We start from the raw sequence: 18119 nt of genomic DNA, 5'->3' as shown, positions 1-18119 counted from the left end.
TCTCTCTGTCCTTTGGTGTCCTCATCTGTAAGAAAGGGATATTCTTAGTCCCTAAAGGGTTCTTGTGACTGTAAAATGTGAACATGTAGGTACAAGTGTTTTGTAAGCTAAAAAATGAAATAATATGAATGTATTTATTACATTAGTAACAGCTATTCTTTGTTAAATGTTTATAGTTAGTCTTATGAATATTTGTAAATTTAACCAAACAGTCCAGTAAGATTTGTTAGTTGAAGGTCCCCACTTTATAGTTTGGGAAGCTTTAGAAAAGGATTTTTCCAAGGTCACATAGCTAGCAGGGATGTGAACATGAATTGAGCTCAGGTTGGCCTAGAACTCACATATAGTACATGCTGGCCTTGGAGTCACAATCTCATCCTGCCTCAGCTTGCCACATGCTGAGATTACAGGTGTGAGCCACCACCCCTGGGTTCTTTCTTTAATCTATAGATATAGGTTAAATAATGTATGCTTTTGATACAATTTAAATTAACTTCAGCAATTATTCCAAATTATTCATGAGGCTTTTGAGTTAAAACTCAATGAGATCCTGTGATTGACTCCATAATGGAAGATGAAGAATTGGAATAGATAAGAGAAAAAAAAACTAATGGTACTATTAACAGAGACAGTGTGGAGTAGAAAGAAATTTGGGTGTGAATAATGTTGAATTTGGTAGAGTCATAATATATTTAAAATAGTCTACAGCTAGAGCTATCTCTAACTTCTACCTTCCATTCAACAAAGATATGCCTTCTACCACAATCTCAAATGACTGCCATCAATCCTAATAGAATGATTCTAGTAGTATGGACTTAATGACAATTATTTCCAACAAGGCCACTGCCATGTGGGTCAGAGAAGCAGACGGAACAAAACATAGTAGGCATGTATAGAGAAGCTGGCTTGGAGTGAGAGTCTCAGATTTGTTTTTGTTTGTGACTCTCAGCTTTTCCCAAGACCTGTGTACATATTGCCTGTATGTTTATCAGACACCATTGCTTCTTTTAAATGTATTTTAATTTTTATGTTAACATGTAGAACAATGGATTTAATTATGGTGTTCTCATGAATGTATGCCATTTATGATTGTTTCCTTATGATAAATTCCATTCCTCTTGCTTAGGCTACTTGGAGTTAATTTTAGTTACACAATTTCTTTACAGGGTCAAATCCCATCCCCACTCCCACCCCAGTGCTGAAGAACCAACCCAGACCTTACACAAGCCAGGCAAATGCTTGACCACTGAACTACATCTCCAGCCCTCTACCAATCATCCATACTCACACCCCTCATGTTTTCCTTTTAAACATACTACATGATCCTGGTGCCCTCGACCACTGGAGTTGTTATTCCAAAAAGGGGGTGTGGTCTTCTTAGATTGCTCAATACAATTGGGAAAAGCTATTGCTGTATCTGATCAGACACTCAGTCCTTGGGGACTCTGGAATCTGAGTCACTTTTGCTTCTGACTCTCTGCATTGTCCCATTCACATCTAGGATTGCCTTGCTCTTTGATCCTCTGAGCAACACAGAGCTGTGTAACAATGAGCAACCCTGTGCTAGGTACAGGGAAGGCCCTCCTTGACTGTTTTACACTGAACAACAACAAAAAAGAATATTCAAATTGCTAAAGTTCATCTTTATCCTTGACCTAACAATACACAATGTTTTGAAATGAATAAAATTCCAGAACCTTGGTGGTGAGAATCGGGGAAGACAGGGGAATGAATCATAGATAGCGATGTCAGAGAATTCTTAAACCTTACTACACAATTGAAAAACGTACATGCTGTATGCTGTGAATATGTGTCGCTCTGATTGGTTGATAAATAAAGCTGCTGGCCTATGGAGAGTCAGGTTATAGCCAGGCAGGAAATCCAAGAGGGAGACAGGAAGAAGAAAGGCTAAGGCAGAGGAGACACCAGCCTGAGACTGAAAGAACAGCATGCCAGCAGATAGGTAAGCCATGGAACACATGGCAAAACATAGATTGATAGAAATGCGTTAATTTAAGATATAAGAACAAGCTAGCAGGAAGCCTGACACAGGCCATGCAATTGGTAATTAATATAAGCTTCTGAGTAATTATTTTATAAGCAGCTGTGGGACCATGGGCTGAGTGGGAATAGAGAAACGTGGGACTGTGGGGCTGGGCAGGACCGGAGAAACCTTCCAACTATATACACACATCCAAATTAAATTAATTCATATTAAACTACTGTACTAGATGAGTTTTTATGTCAACTTGACATGGGCTAGAGTTATCAGAGAAGAAGGAGCCTCAGTTGAAGAAATGCCTCTATGAGATCTAGCTGTAAGGTGTTTTCTCAGTTAGTGATCAATGGAGCAGGGCCCAGGCCATTGTGGATGGTGCCATCCCTGGGCTGTTGGTCCTGGGTTTAATAACAAAGCAGGCTGAGCAAGCCAAGGGAAGCAAGCCAGAAAGCAGCACTCCTCCATGGCCTCTGCATCAGCTTCTGCCTCCAGGTTCCAATCCTGCTTGAGTTCCTGTTCTGACTTCCTCCAATGATGGACTATGTGTAAGCAAATAAACCCTTTCCTCCCCAACTTGCCTTTTGGTTATGGTTTCAGTCAAAGCAATAGAAACCCTAACTAAGATAGAAATTAGTACCAGGGACTGGGGTATTGTTGTGATAGGCCTGACCATGTTTTTTGTTTGGAGGAATTTGGACTTTGGGTTAGGAAAGCAATACAATGCTTTAAGCACTGCTTAATGGGCCATACTGGTAGGAACATGGAAGGCAAAGGTGCTGAGGATGATTTGAACTGTGGGGAGCTGGCTCAAGAGGTTTCAGAGAAGAATTTTAGTATATTGCCTAGAGATTGTCCTTGTGATATTTTGGTAAAGAGTATGGCTGCTTTTTGCCCTTGTCTGAAGAGTCTGCTGAGGCTAAAGTGAAGAGATTTGGATTAATTCCATTGGCAGAGGAAATCTTAAAACAACCTGATGTAGACTCTGTCATGTGGTTATTAATGTTAACTCTAATGAAAATGAGCAAACTGAGGAAGTAAAAATACAAAATGTATAATTTGAGGAGAAAAGGAGCACCAGGAAGTGGAATGGAGCTTAGTTCTGTGTTCAAGGAGATAAACAGATTAAGAAATGGAATAAAGGGAGTAGTGACTTCAGGATAAGATCCCACCTAGCTGAATTTGTTTTTTGAAACAGGATCTCATATAGCTTAGGCTGGCTTTAGACTTACAATATAGCTGAGAAGCATCTTGAACTCCTGTTCTGCCAACTCCCACCTTCTAGGATGTATCTCATCAAAAGGTTTAGATTTTTCTCTCAAAGTATTTCAGATGACTGCAGTTAGAAAGCTGGGGGCTGGAGAGATGCGCAGTGTTAAGAGCACTGACTGCTTTTCCAGAGGACCTGGGTTCAATTCCCAGCATCTGCAAACAAATCCGTAACTCCAGTTCTTGGGAATCCAATGCCCTCTACTGGCCTCCATGGAATGCATGTGATGTACAGTCATACATAGTGGCCAACACCCCATACATAGAAAATACATCTTTTTTTTTAAAGTGTAATGCACGATGAAAGATAGCAAAGCACTGCCCTGTGGCTTGGGGAAGTGGGTACCACTACAAAGAACAAATATGTGATGGAGAGGCAGCAAATATAGAAAAACCAAGAGGTCATAGCGCTATGGAGAGGGGCGGAACTGGAGACATAATGGCAGTGATAGGTAAAGAGAGAGGGCCAAGGTCTACTTGCTATCATTGTCCAATAGGGTCAGCTGGATGTTGTACAACAGCCTGGAGCTTAAGCAGACACAGACTCAGCCCTCAACCTGCTGTCTGTCTGCAGGATCTCCCTGGCTCTGGGCAAAGGAGGCCCAAGAGGAGGAAAGTTTCACTGCCTGGACTGGACCTCCTCGAAGGACCACTGTAGCCCTGTGATGTCACTGGAGGCCATGTTGGTGTCTGTGGTTTATGCTGCTGCTCCAGGCCACGATGAAGCCTGAGATCCATGTGGATGTACGCAGTCTGTGCCTCTGTCTAGTGCCTTGATGATGTCCTTGGGCTTTCCTCCCTGGGAGAGCCTGATGGGAGTGGCCTATGTAGCTATTTGGGCTGCTGCCCGATGTGAGATTCCCAAATAATCAAAATAATAATAATAATAATAATAATAATAATAATAATAAAAACTTAAAAAAAGCATGATGCACACAGTTACCAACCTTGGTGGTGTGCATTTTACTTTTCACATTTGTCTGTCTGTATGTTTGCTTGTTTATAATAGTGTGTGCACATGTGTGCACATGCTTGGGCAAGTGAACTTGTGCCATGGGACATCAGTTCTCTCCTTTTACCATGTGGGTTCCAGGGATTGAACTCAGGTAATCAGGCTTGGCAGCAAGTATGCCTCATCCACTGAGCCATCTTGTCAGACTCTTGCCTACTTTTGAATGTGAATGTCTACTCATAACTATCATATATATGTGTGTGTGTGTATATATATATATGCCTATCATTAGTTTGCCTAAGTGCCTATACTTGCAAAACATATTGTTATCACCTATTTTACTAAGTGGATTATGAAGTGCTCTATCATTTTTTATGTTTCTTTAGTAAATCTTCTTTTGAAAATACAATACATATCTTTCTGGTGTCTTGTGCATGCTAAATATGTGCTCTTCTACTAAGATACAACCAGGGTCTGCATATAAGTGTCCTTTAAATAATTTTAAAGTTACCCTTTCTATAATCCACTTTGGAATTTGGGTCTTTGAGCTGTTTAGTATCTGATAAGACTCAAACACTTACTAACTGTGGCCTCAAGGACTTTGGTTTTTATTTCCTATCATCATTATCAAGCTTACTATTTTCCACTTTCTTATTTCTGGTACTCAGAACTGACTAGACTGATATCTTGGGTTAGTGATGTTAGTGATAAAGTTTCCATATGCCCCTCCCCATTTCAGCCCCTCCCCCATCCCATGCCCCCAACCCAGCAACACACACACACATCTGGAGCTGTGGAGCCACTTGGGCAAATGAAACCAGCTACATGGTCAAATGGTCTGTTGTGTAACTGGAGAGCTGTCCTCAACAAATTTATGAATTCAAACTGCCTTTACTATTTCTGGTAGATATTCATCTTTTGTCTTACTAGAGGTTTCCTGAAATTCCAGAGTCTGAGAGGCCCGCTTTCTTTCCTCATGTGTAGAAAATGCTGGTCTTGACATCCTCAAATACTGCTTCTAGGCCATTCTCTTGTCTCTCTTTCAGGTACTGAAATTACATATATCTTAGATCCTTTAACTGTGTTAAGTTAGCCCCTTGTTCTTTTTAGCCTCTGCCCTTCAGCTTAGGTGGAGCTATAATTCAGATCACTAATCCTGACTTCTGCTATACTCACTGTTATGAAATACAGCAAAGGGGTCTGTGTTAGCTACTTTTCTGCTGCTGTGATAAACCCATGACCAAAGTAACTTACAGGTTTGTTTTGGATTGTGGGTAAGCCATTGTGGCAGGAAAACATGGCAGCAGGTGGCAGTCATGGCCGCAGGAGCAGAAGCTGAGATCTCACACCTTTGACAGGAAGCACGAAACAGAGAGAGCTAACTAGAAATGTTATGAGTCTTTAAATTCTCAAAACCTGTCCCAGTGACGTACTTCCTCCAGCAAGGCCACACCTCCTCAACCTCCCCAAACAGTGCCATGAACTGGAAGTACTCAAAGACCTGGGACCATGGGGGACAGCTCATTCAAACCACCACGGATCTTGTTTTCAATTGTGTTTAGTCTTAGAAAGTCTGTCTATTATTATATTATTATAGTTTTGTGTTGTATATCAAAACAAATGGTCCATCTTTGCATTTTGTCCATCTTTTTTTTTTCTAGTTTTGTAAGCTCAGTAAGCCTAAGTATTTAAGCTCCCTGTCAACTCTAATGCCTGGCTCTTATTTGGTTAAAGCCTTCTCTTAATGTTTAATCATTTGGATCTGACTTTTAGTCTGGCTCATGATTTTTTATTGGATTTGGACAATGATATGAAAAATGGAGAGGCTTTGGCTAATATTCCCTACCTTTGAATGGTGACTTTTAGTATGGCTGACAATTTTATATTGTATTTGGACAGTGATCTGAAAAATGGAGAGGCTTTGGCTAATATTCTCTGCCTTTAAAGGGTTACATTTTCTTCTGGGAGGTAGAAAGGATACTTAGTAGACCACTCCGATCCTGCAAACGCTTGGTTTCAAGCTATGTTATATCTGTTCTCTTTCAGTATCACTGTGCCCTTATTCCAAGAGTGTGGTCCTTTGGTGGTCTCGGTTGCAAGCTCTGGTGTATCTACACCTTGAGGCTTGAAGTCCAAATTCCAATGCAAGCTAAAATTGTACTTGGCTCATTAGACTCTGAGCCGCTGTTTTCTGGTGGGTTTCTTGGTAACTTTTTCTGTGCATGCCAAGTTTAGTCATAAGGTAAGCCACTAGCTTAATGAGGATCTTTATCTACATTCATGAACTCTTTTCCCACACTCTTCCCCTTTCTGGGAGCATGTCTGCAGTCTCAGCCACTTTGGCTGCCCTGGGATTTAGCTTTTTACTCAGCATGGGGATGTTGTCGTTTTTTACCTGAGCTCTGTTATGTTGTACCTAAGTTTGAAATCCTGGAAATAGGAAGCCCAGCATAAACCAAGTACTTGTGCATCACTGTGTAAACATTATAGGTTCATGCTCTGCCTGCGCTGGTCACACCTCAATGCCTTCAAGTATAGATCCTGCACAAAACGGTATGTAATTCTTACGTACAATTGCTACTTCCTGTATAGTATTCAATTCCTTTCTTCCCACAGTGAGAGGGTTAATTTGATACATTTACCCCCATCTTGGCTGGAGTAGGAAATCATAATACCTACTAGCTTTGGAGTTTTCACCGAAACTGTTTATCTGCCCCAGTTATGAAAAATGGCATAGTCTCTTTAATTATGGAATTCCGTTCTTTTAAATTTGTGTATTAGGCAAAACCTATTACTGAGCAGAACCAAATTCTGAGCATCTGGAATCCAAATCCATGATCAACACAGGTTATTTATAAATCTAGAGTCATGTAGTGGAGGAGGTTCCTTAGCCTATTTGTAGATAAGCCACATAAATCCAGTTTCAGCCCTACTACTCACAGTCACAGTGTTTAGCCCTGAAGATGGTAAGAGTGTTAGTTGTATAGAGTAAGTGGAGTGGCACCATGTGATGTCAACATCACAGTTTCTTTTTGGTCTTGGAGCTAAATTCTTTGAGGGGGAATAAAAAATGGCTTTGGGAAATGCACCTGGCCTGGCCTTTGGCAGAACAACCATAATTTCAGCAGCAAGGTTAGAAGCCTGTGTGCAGAGCTGGCCTTGGTACAGGGGTAGCTGTTCTGTGCCACCGTGCTGGGCCTTACACAGGTGCTAGGGACCTGAGCCCATGCCTCCATGCTCCTACACTGAGCCATCTCCTCAGCCTCCAGCATCGTATATCGTGTGAGAAAAAAGAGACATAGAGAGCCAGTTGACATCTGGACACTTAAAGCTTTACATCTGCATAAATTTTGACCATTTGGATTGATTTTATATGCCCGGATTGTTAAAACTTCTCTTTTTCAGCTGAGTGGTGGTGGCACATGTCTTTAATCCCAGCACTCAAAAGGCAGAGGCAGTTGGATCTCTGTGAGTTTGAGGCCAGCTTGGTCTACAAAGTGAGTCCAGGATAGCCAGGGATACACAGAGAAACCCTGTCTCCAAAAACCAAAAAAGGAAAAAAGGGGGAGGAGACTTATTTTTTCATGTTATTTCACAGTCTTTTCTCCTTATCGTCCCTGCTGCCAGGGGTCACACTCACATAGTTTCTCTGTACCCACTTCTTTCTAGCCCCACATGGAAGTCCTGAAGGACTTGGAAAGGATGGAAACAGGGCCGTGGAGTATCTCAATATGCCCCTCTTCCCTTTCAAAACTGGGGAGTATATTTAGTCTCCTAGGTATGTAATGATTTTTGGCAAATTGAGACATTACCAAGAGTGAGAGACCCAAATAGCTCTAGAAAGGAAATAACCTGTGACTGTCGATTCCATTAGCCCTTTCTCAAATTTACCTTAGGATCCTCTAGTAGATTATGAGAAGAAGTGATCAGGACAAAAATGTTAAGTTTCCACATTTTCTCATTTTATTTAGTAACACTGAGATTTTTTTTTAAGCTGGCATTCACCAATTACTACATCTTAGGCTGACAAACTTCTTTTTAACAGCATGTGCCACCATGCCTCCGTGTGTGTGTGTGTGTGTGTGTGTGTGTGTGTGTGTGTGTGTGTGTGTGGTGTTGTTGTTGCTGTTGTTTGTTTGTTTGCTTGTTTTTAGATGACAACACTCACTTGGCCTGATGGTAGGTAGATACTGTTTTCTATGAGTTCTTAGAAAATGAGCTTCAGAAAATCCCAACTGAAAGAAAAATTGTAACTGTTCAGGAACCTCCCTCCCTCCCTGCCTCACCCCCCCCCCGCCCCCCATAACCAAAGAGAAAATTGAAGAAAAGAAGATTCTAGGAGATGAGGGACTAGGGCAAAGAAGAAAAGAGGCTAACCGACAAGCTGGAGCAGTATTCTGAGGACTCAGTAACAAGGAACAGTTTACAATATAAAAGGGAACGAAAGAACCAGGAAAGTAGGTAGAGGTGTGAGAACAGGAGGAACTTTAAAAAGCGCCCATTTATTTATTTGTTTGTTTGTATTTCTCTATTGTGTGTGGGGGGTATGTGTGCATGTATAGGTCAGAGGATAACTTGAGGATGTCAGTTCTCACCTATCATGTGGGTTCATGTCATAGGGCTTAGCAGCAAGTGCCCTTACCCCCTGGGCCATCAGGCCCATCAGGGACTTCTTTAAGCTTAGAAACTGGGGAAGGTGACATTGGAGTGCATAGAACGAAGAGGCAGTAGTGAGGTCTGGAAATGACAAGACTGCCAGGCTGAGGTCTCAGATGGAGAGATGCTGGAGGCTGCAGGGCAGATAGCGTCTCTGTAGCGGACCAAATCGTCTGGGCGGAGCAATTGACAGGCAGCCTCGCGGGAGGCCGAACCTGGCTGCATCTCCCGCCACAGCCGCAGCATCTGGAGTAGATGCTCATCCATGCCGGAAGGATGCTTCTGGGCAGCCAGGGAAACCAAGGGAAACCAAGCAGAAACCATAGTTAGGGCGCAGTGCCCAGGCCTGGGACCCATGAAGCGCACGGACAGCGAGTCCATCTGCCACCATGCGCCGCCGCCGCCGCCGCCGTGCTGGGCTCACCACGCACCTCGCCAGGCCCCGTGGCAGCCCCCCAGCCGGGAACGACGACGACCCCCAGAGCGGGCCGGGAGCTGGGCGGTGGCGGCAGAGGAGGAGGAGGCAGCCTCGGCAGCACCCTGGATGAGGTGAGGCATGGGCAGCTTCTGCCGCCGGAGCTGGGGAAAGCTGCGGTGCAGGGGTGCTGGTGTGCAGGGGTGCTGGTGCGCCGCAGTGATGAGCGGGACAGGGCTGGGATCCTGGCAGGAGAACAGCACTCTCAGGAGAGGTTGTCGCCCAGTGACAATTGCTGGGTAAGGTTAGGCGGGCACGCAAGAGCTGGGGGTTCCCAGGAGCAAATAAAATCGGCACGACAGGAAGAGCAGGAAGAAAGGTGTGGTGCTGATGCCCAGGAGGAAGCATGGGAATCTAGGTCTCTATCCTAAGGTCTTTGCTTGATCTGTGCTGGTGCAGGTGAGGTAGGAGGCAACGCCTGCTGGGCTGAGCCAGAGGAGATGACTCAGAATCTATGCCAGGACGGAAACCTTAGGGGCGTTCGTTCGCAGAGACCCCATCTTGGCCTTTTCCTCCTCTGCAGCGCTGGAGCCTGGGCCTGTCAGTTGAATACTCTGGGCCAGCTAGCTCCATCTGAACCCAGACGCTTCCTCGGCTCTGGCCTAGAACACACCCGGTAGCTTAGGCCCCGTGTTCTTCATGTAGCAACAGCAAATTGAAAATCTGTCAGGGACAGATTGTACGGCTGCCGTTTATTAAGTAAGCATGTCTTTGTCATAGAATATTTAGTACTTTTCCCTCCTCATAGGAAGCTGGTACTTCACTCAAACCAAAAAAATGGTGGTTTCACGTTTTTACTTGGCCTTTAACTAATTGGGATCTGTAATAATAATAATAATAATAATAATAATAATAATAATAATAATAAAATCACTTCACCTTTACGCTTCAGTTTCCTGTGAGTGGAATCGGGATTTGGATTAAAAGAGATTTGACCTTTTAGGGTGAAGAGTTGCTGGATTTGTATTGCATGTTCCAAAGTCTGCTAGGTTTGTTAACTAGAAAGGGGAGTCTATTCAAAGGAACTTTTATTCATCATAATACCTCTGTTTATGCAAGAAAATGTAGTCATTCTGTATCCAATTATACAGTAGCTAAAAGGATCACATTTCTATTAAGAAACACATAATAAATTATTGGAAATTAAAGAATGAAGCAAGAAACATGCATTTTTTTATACAAAATGAAACAAGCCCAAATGCAATTATGTTTTTAAAATGTGAGTGTGTTTTGACCAAAAATGTCTGTTTATTCATATATACATATCTCTAAAATTTCAAAGCTTCTTACCAATCTATACAATAGCTGAATTTTTTTTTCTGGAAAGAAATAAACACTCATCATGGAGGGGTGATCTTTCTCGCTGTCATTGACAATAACGAATCTGTAGGGCTAGCACATGATTCTCTAAATTATGGCAGTAAGGCATTGTAGCAAGGTCTTCTTATGCAGCCCAGGCTGGCCTCAAACTTGTGATCCTCCTTCCTCAGCCTCCCCAGTTTCCTCAACTGTTATTATAGGTTTGTGGCACCACACCCTGCTATTCATGTATGTGTAGTGAGCTTAAAATCAGCCTGGAGCACACAGCATAATTATGTCTCAAAAACATACCTCCCAATAGATAGATAGATAGATAGATAGATAGATAGATAGATAAGTTGAAATCTTAAGTATCTCATCATTGTGTATGCTAACTAAAAAGTAAATAACTGCAATTTCAAATAAGAATCAAGAAAAAGCTACAACAAAATGCAAATGTTCAAGGACCTGGTAGCATACTTTCTATACCAGCTGTGAGAGCAGCAGTTAATGGATATTAGTGTGTCAGAAGTGTGGAGGGGGGGAGTGGTGCTTTGAGCATGATTTTCCTAATTCTCAGCTTATACATGTAAGAAAGCAGCTCTGCTACCCATGTTCAGCTTGTGTTGTTCATTGAGCAGTGATGGCATTGGCTGGAACCTCCAGAGTCTCAGCTCTAAACTATGGTCGTTACAGTATAGTATGAAACAAATGCTGGACCAGAAAGATGGAGAGAGAAAAAAATAAAGGGAGTCTCTTCCGGGAAAGCTGGCTGACTGCGCCCCATGAGGCTGTACAGTGTGTCCTGACTTAGAAAGTGTGTCCACATTCTGCCTTCAACTTCACTGTTTCTCAAGTGGATGAACCCATGTAACTACTACCTGAACCTTTAATAGCAAACAATTAATTTATAATAAGGATTTTTTTATATATATATGGGAACCCAGTTCTCTTTCGTTAGTTCAGGGAAGTCTTGTGGCATACTTGTTATATTTGTTCATAATATTTGAAGTAAGAGCAGGAGCAGTTAGTCAGTGGATTTTAATTTTTTAAGAAAAAGTTGAGAGCTCCAAACAGAGTATCAAGGACACAAAGGAGTTATTTTTTACCTGAAGAGTAAATGTCCATTGACTATCACTCTCTTCCTTCTGTATGCCTCCCCCCAACCCCCATCTTTAGTAAGTAAACACTTTTAACCAGGTTACAGTCTATTTTATTTGGTGTAGTGGGTTAAATGAAAATGGACCCCAATAGGCTCATAGGGAGTGGCACTATTAGGAGGTGTGGACTTGTTGGGGGAAGTCTGTCACTGGAGGTGGGCTTTGAGGTCTCAGATGCTCAAGCCAGGCCCAGTGTCTCACTTTCTTCCTGCTGCCTGCTGGTCCAGAAGTAGAACTCTCAGCTACTTCTCCAGCACCATGTCTGCCTGGGTGCTGCCATGCTTCCCATCAAGACAATAATAGACTAAACCTCTGAACTGTAAGCCAGCCCCAGTTAAATGTTTCCTTATAAGACTTGCCATAGTCATGGTGTCTCTCCATAGCAATAGAACACTAAGATGTTTGGGAATCCTTGAGTCTCTCTCATGTCTACACATTTCTTCTCTGAATCAGTTGGTGTTAACTATAAAGATTAAATTACAAACGACAAGGTTCTTAGTCTGTGTTTCATTCTGTGCTAGAACATATTACACAAGGCTGGACATTTATAGATAATGGAGATTTATTTCCTTGAGCTCAGGAGGCTGAGGAGTTCAAGACCAAAAAAGCAGCAGCCAGTGATTGCCTTCTTGCTGTAATTATTCTGGCGACACAGGGCACCTGGTTGTACAGATTTTGGAAAGAGTATTAACAGAGACCAGAGCCACTGGGCCCCAGCTGGTGAATCTTCAACGGGAAATGCTTGGAGCCATTAGTTACGTACACTTGTTTTATTCACAATTTGTAATGTTTTGGGATATCAAAAGTGATTCTGATGATGGAGTTTAACAAAAACCTCTTTAACCTCATCTTAAGACACCAACTGACCTGTCTTATTCTTTGGTGATGTTGTCCTAGGTTGTCCAGTTTGTAGCGCCTGGAAATCATCATTTCATATGATTTTTTTGTCCAAGATTTTAGTAATTTCTATCAGAGATTAGGGAGAATGGATCCAGACCCTGAATTGGTTACTTTTGTGTCACTGAGAGAAAACACTTGATAGAAACAACAGATTGGAGAAAAGATCTATTCTGGCTCATCCAGAGGGTTGCAGTCCGTTATGGTGGGCAGTCCCAGCAATGGGACTGAGCCTGCAACAGTGGAGGCATTTACGTGGAAGCAGAGAGTGGCTGGAATCAGGGGTTAAGAACTACCTTCAAAAAGCTGCCTGCCTAACCTGCCTCCACTACCATGCCCCACCTTCTAGAGCTAATGGCCCCTGACCTCCAAATAGCACTATGGATTAAGAAATAAGCCTCAAACCATGAGCCTGGAGGAGAGACATTTTAGCATAAAACCACAGCAGACCTTGTTATTTCATGCTTTCTGAAAGCAGAAGTGTCTCTCTACCCATACTGTAAATTAGTTTTCCATCTTACCTGTGTGTTGGAATCATCTAGGGGAGACTTAAAGAGTTGACACAGAGACTCCACTCCTGGCCAGTGCAACTAGCCTCTTTTAGAAAGTGGCCTCAACCTCAACACTCTTTAGACGCACCCTAGACTTCTCAGGCCGGGTGACAGAACCTCTGCATTAAGTAAACTGTTTCATTTCTAAAAAAAACATTGAGGGAAGTTTGCGATCTCTTGCTCAGGCCAAGGAACTGAGACTGCTTACATTTTTTCCTCCTTTGCAGACACTTGGGCATTGTGGTGAGTGTTGAAATAGGGTCTGACCTACTTTTTGTGTGAATCACAGAAATGGGAGACGGGTCCAAATAAGCTAAGTGAAGAGATGGGATCATCGAAAGGCTATTGAAAGAAATTCATGGCAGAGGCCATGAGGGTCCAAGCTCAGGCTGTGGTGGTGAGAATATGGGGAAAGAGTAGATTTAAGGATTTCTCAGTTAGGATTGGAGGCACTCAGGGATCAGCTGAGTGGAAGAAATAAGAGAGATGGTGGAAACAAGTGCACTTGACCCCTGACCTGCAGGTTCTGCCAACTGTAGGTCAAAGAGATCCCAAAGCAAAACAGTGCACCAGTAAAAACAATACAATGAAACCTGGTACAGTATGAAAACCAGTTGCACTTCTATTGTATCAGATGGTGCAGGCCAGCAAGTGATGTGACGGTGTTCAGGATGGCATGTGCAGGTTGTCCGCAGATACGAAGCCATTTTTGTGGATGAGGCTTAAGCTCCACAGATTTTGGCACCTGCAGGAAGTCCAAAAATGAGATTCTTCGGGGGAGGGGTCCTGGAAGAGACAGTGGTGCTTCTGATATATGTGAGCATGTGAAGAATGTAGGCCTGGGCCTTCTGGCAGGTAATTGGCTTCTTTCAAGCTATGGAAAGCAAAATCAACATAGTGGAAAAACCAAGGGATGGAGAGAAACAACTCCATTGTTGGAGTATTTATATGAAATGATGCTTGATACCTCTAGTGATTTTGTTTTTGTTTGTTTTTGTTTGTTTAGTTTAGCCCTAGCTGAGGCCTAATTCCTGCTTCTTCTGGGATCAGGGCAGAGGATGGAACAAAAATAAAGTGCCATTCAAATTGCTAGTCGGGGTTTCTATGGCTGTGACAAAACACCATGACCAATGGCAACCTGGGGAGAGACGTTTGTTACGCTTACTGTTCTATATCCCAGTATGTCATTAATAACAATCAGGGCAGGAACTCAAACAGCACAGGAACCTGGAGGCAGGAGCTGAGGCAGAGGCCATGGAGGACAGCTGCCTGCTGGCTTGCTTCACATGGCTCACTCAGCCTGCTTTCTTATAGCACCTAGAACCACCAGTCCAGTGTGGTACCACCCACAGTAGGCTGTGCCCACCCTCATCAGTTACTAAGAAAACGTCCAATCTGGTAGAGGCATTTTCTCAGTTGAGGTTCCCTTCTTCCGGATGGCTCTAGCTTGTGTCAAACTAACATAAAACCAGCCGGAACAACTGGTGAGGACCCTTTGTAATATCAGAGCATCTGCCTAGAAGGCTGCACCTGGTCACCAAATGGTGATGGTGTTCATGGTAGGAGGGCAGTAGCAGACAAAGGGAAGGTGTCTCCAGGTGACACTCCGATCCCTTCAAATCACTTGTTTCCCGAGGCTTATTTGCCAGAGCAGTTTCAGATATTGATCCATGCTCAACCTCACAGATTCTAAACAAACTCCCGTAATGACTGTATCGGTATCCATGGCAAGCAGCATAGCCAGTCATCACCATTAGCTTTTAATAATTTGTATTATCAACGATGTTTTAGTTTTGTAAAGAGTTTTTTTTTTTTTTTCCTAGACAGGGTTTCTCTGTGTAGCTTTGCGCCTTTCCTGGAACTCACTTGGTAGCCCAGGCTGGCCTCGAACTCACAGAGATCCGCCTGGCTCTGCCTCCCGAGTGCTGGGATTAAAGGCGTGCGCCACCACCGCCCGGCAAGAGTTATTTTTTGCTGGGTGCCAGTGGTGCATGCCTTAATCCCAGCACTTGGGAGGCAGAGGCAGATGGATCTTTGTGAGTTCGAGGCCAGCCTGGTCTAGAGAACACATTCCAGGACAGCCAGAGCTACACAGAGAAACCCTGTCTCTAAAAACAAAACAAAACAAAAAGGTTATTTATTTTGTGTGTATGAGTAGTGTTTTCCCTGCATGTACAGATGTGTACCACATGCACCCAAGGAGGTCAAAAGATGACATAGGATCCCCTAGAGCTAGAGTTACAGATGCTGCGAGGCATGATGTGGGTGCTGAGAACTGAACTTGAGTCCCCTGGAAGAGCAGCAAGTCCTCTTGACCACTGAACCATCTCTCCAATCTCTATACACAATGTTTTCGAGTACCTGTGACATGCCAGGTTCTATGCTATGCACTTTATGAGCATTCAGTCCTCTCTATGACCCTGCAAGAATGATACTAATTATTCTCCCCAACTGCATATAAAAAGTTAAGCAGTTGACAAGGTCACAGCTGTAAAGCAGCAGACTTCATGTTTAGCATGCAGGTGCACTAAATGTCTATATCCTGCACATTTAGAGTAATTATTTCATTTGTCTGTGTTTAAAAACATTTCCTTTGCAATGCCACTGAGTCTATATTTCCTTTAAAAAAATATATCAAAACAGAACCGTGCGTGAGTCAATAAAAAACCAACTGTAAAATCCTTTGCTAGAACTTAGACAAAAATGACCTGTCTTCAAGTCAGCATACATTTGAATAGGTTACTGGCTTTAAAACAATAAACTGTATTACAAAGTCTGACCTTCTGAAGACTTATTTTCTAATTCGTACCACAAAACCCATGAAGGTCATCACAGAGAATTGAATGACTTGTTTAAAAAAAAAAAAAAAGGAAGTGGGCGTGGACACAACTGGGAATATATCAAAAAGCATCAGAGCACTCCATATTCATGTTAATAAAAATGAGTGAACTGCAAATTTCAAAGGAGATTCTGAGACACTTTTCAGACAACAAAGACACAAAGTGAGCGGGGCCTACTGCGCAGAATAATAGGCACATGCATTCAGAATTGTGTCCTCACCCACACACATCTACTTTCCAACACTGACTGGCAGAAGGTGAACCAACAGGAGAAATGATGACATGGAGAAGCTACCCCAGTGAGCAAGCAGAAACTATCTCCTGTCTCAGCATCTCAGTTAGTGACAAAGCACGAGGACCAGGACAGCTTATCAACAAAGAAGTTCATTGGGCTGACGGTCCCCGAGGGTTAGAGTTTCTGATGTTGAAATGAAGGCATGGCAGCAGATGGCTTAAGCAGCGGCTGAGAGCTCACCTCTTGATCCACAAGCAGGAGGCAGAGTACTCTGGGAATGAAGGAGTCTTTTAAACCTCAAAGCTCACCCCCAGTGACACATTCCCTCCAACGAGGCCACACCTCGTAATCCTTTCTAAACAGTCCAATCAACTGGGGACCAAGAATCAAACATGCGATCCCACAGGGGCCATTATCCTTCAAACCACCACAGCATCCATGTTGTCTCCATTATAGTTCACGCTATATAACACCTTTGGCTCTGTTACTCCGCAGTGAAATCCTGTAACTAAAACACATAGCTTTATTGTGGCTTCAACAAGAAAGTCTTCATGAACTTCATGTATTTTCTAATTTAAAATGTTCTTGGTGATGGTTAAAAACATTTGCAGGAAACGTGCATAAGAGGCACAGGCTATAGAATGATCTCTTTAAAAATTAATTAATTAATTAATTAAGTTTACATCCGAGCCACAGTATCCCCTCCCCCCTCTCTTTCCAGTCCTTCCCCTTCACCCCCCCCCCTTTGTCTCCACCCCCAATCCACTCCTCCTCCATTTCTGTTCAGGACAGGGCAGGCCTCCCATGGATATCAGCAAAACATGGCGGATCAAGCTGCAGTAAGACTAAGCACCTCACTGTATATTAAGGCTGGACCAGGCAACCCAGTGTGAGGAGTAGAATTCCCTAAAAGTCAGCCACGGAGTCAGAGACAGCCCCTGCTCCCACGATTAGGAGTCCCACGAGAGGACCAAGCTACACAACTGTAACATATGCAGAGTGATAGGATGATCCTGAGCAATCACTGTTCTGTTCATTCTTCATCACCATTGTGGCGCTGTGAAGGAGATTGTTCCCATACACTCCGGCATTTGAACACTTGGTTTCCAATTGGTGGTGCTTTGGGGGCGGGGGCCGGGGGAGGTCTAGGAGGTGTGGGCTTTGCATCTACATCTCTGTAGCCTGCTTGCAGTTCAAGAGGTAAGGTCTCAGTCTCCTGCTCCAGCCACTAGGCCTCTGCTTTGCCATCCCTCCACAGAAGCATAAGCCCAAATAAACTCTTCTTTAAGTTGCCTTGGTCATGGTGTTTTACCGCAGCAATAGAAAAGCAACTGCTACAGCCATAAATTGAGATGTTATTGTGTATCCTTAAATAACTGCTCCCACTTCTCTGTCCTTCTTTCCTGAAGAGAATAATAGCTTCTTTGTGGATAGGAGTGGCTTCTGCATCTACAGCATGACCTTGGACAGACAGAAAGGTTAATGTTATATTAGTTAAATTAGTTTGCCATGACTACATAGCAAACCAGCCTAAAAGTTAAAAACTACAAACATTTAGTGTCGCACAGCCTCTAAGGCAGTGGTTCTCAACCTGTGGGTCATGACCCCTTCACAGTGGAATGACCCTTTCACTGGAGTAACATATCATCTATCCTGAATAACAGATATTTATATTACAATTCATATCAGTAGCAAAATTACAGTTATGACATAGCAATGAAACTAATTTTATGGCTGGGGTCACCACAACATGAGGAACTATATTGAAGGGTCACTGCATTAGGAAGAT

The 18119-nt window shown here is 43.1% G+C and overlaps 1 protein-coding gene across 1 annotated transcript in view; it reads left to right on the top strand.

Moving 5' to 3' along the window:
- The first annotated feature begins 1861 nt into the window (after positions 1–1861).
- LOC131913344 (myomegalin-like) overlaps positions 1862–18119 on the top strand; it is a 110314-nt gene continuing 94056 nt past the window's right edge. The window contains exon 1 of the mRNA XM_059265944.1: positions 1862–1963. Coding sequence (XP_059121927.1) covers positions 1950–1963 — 14 coding nt within the window. The 5' untranslated portion in view covers positions 1862–1949. The remainder of the gene's footprint in view (positions 1964–18119) is intronic.

This window comes from Peromyscus eremicus, chromosome 6 (genome assembly GCF_949786415.1).
Source record: "Peromyscus eremicus chromosome 6, PerEre_H2_v1, whole genome shotgun sequence".
Classification (NCBI taxonomy): domain Eukaryota; kingdom Metazoa; phylum Chordata; class Mammalia; order Rodentia; family Cricetidae; genus Peromyscus; species Peromyscus eremicus.
The sequence above is the reverse complement of the archived record's forward strand: the minus strand, read 5'-3'. Positions and strand labels throughout refer to the sequence as shown.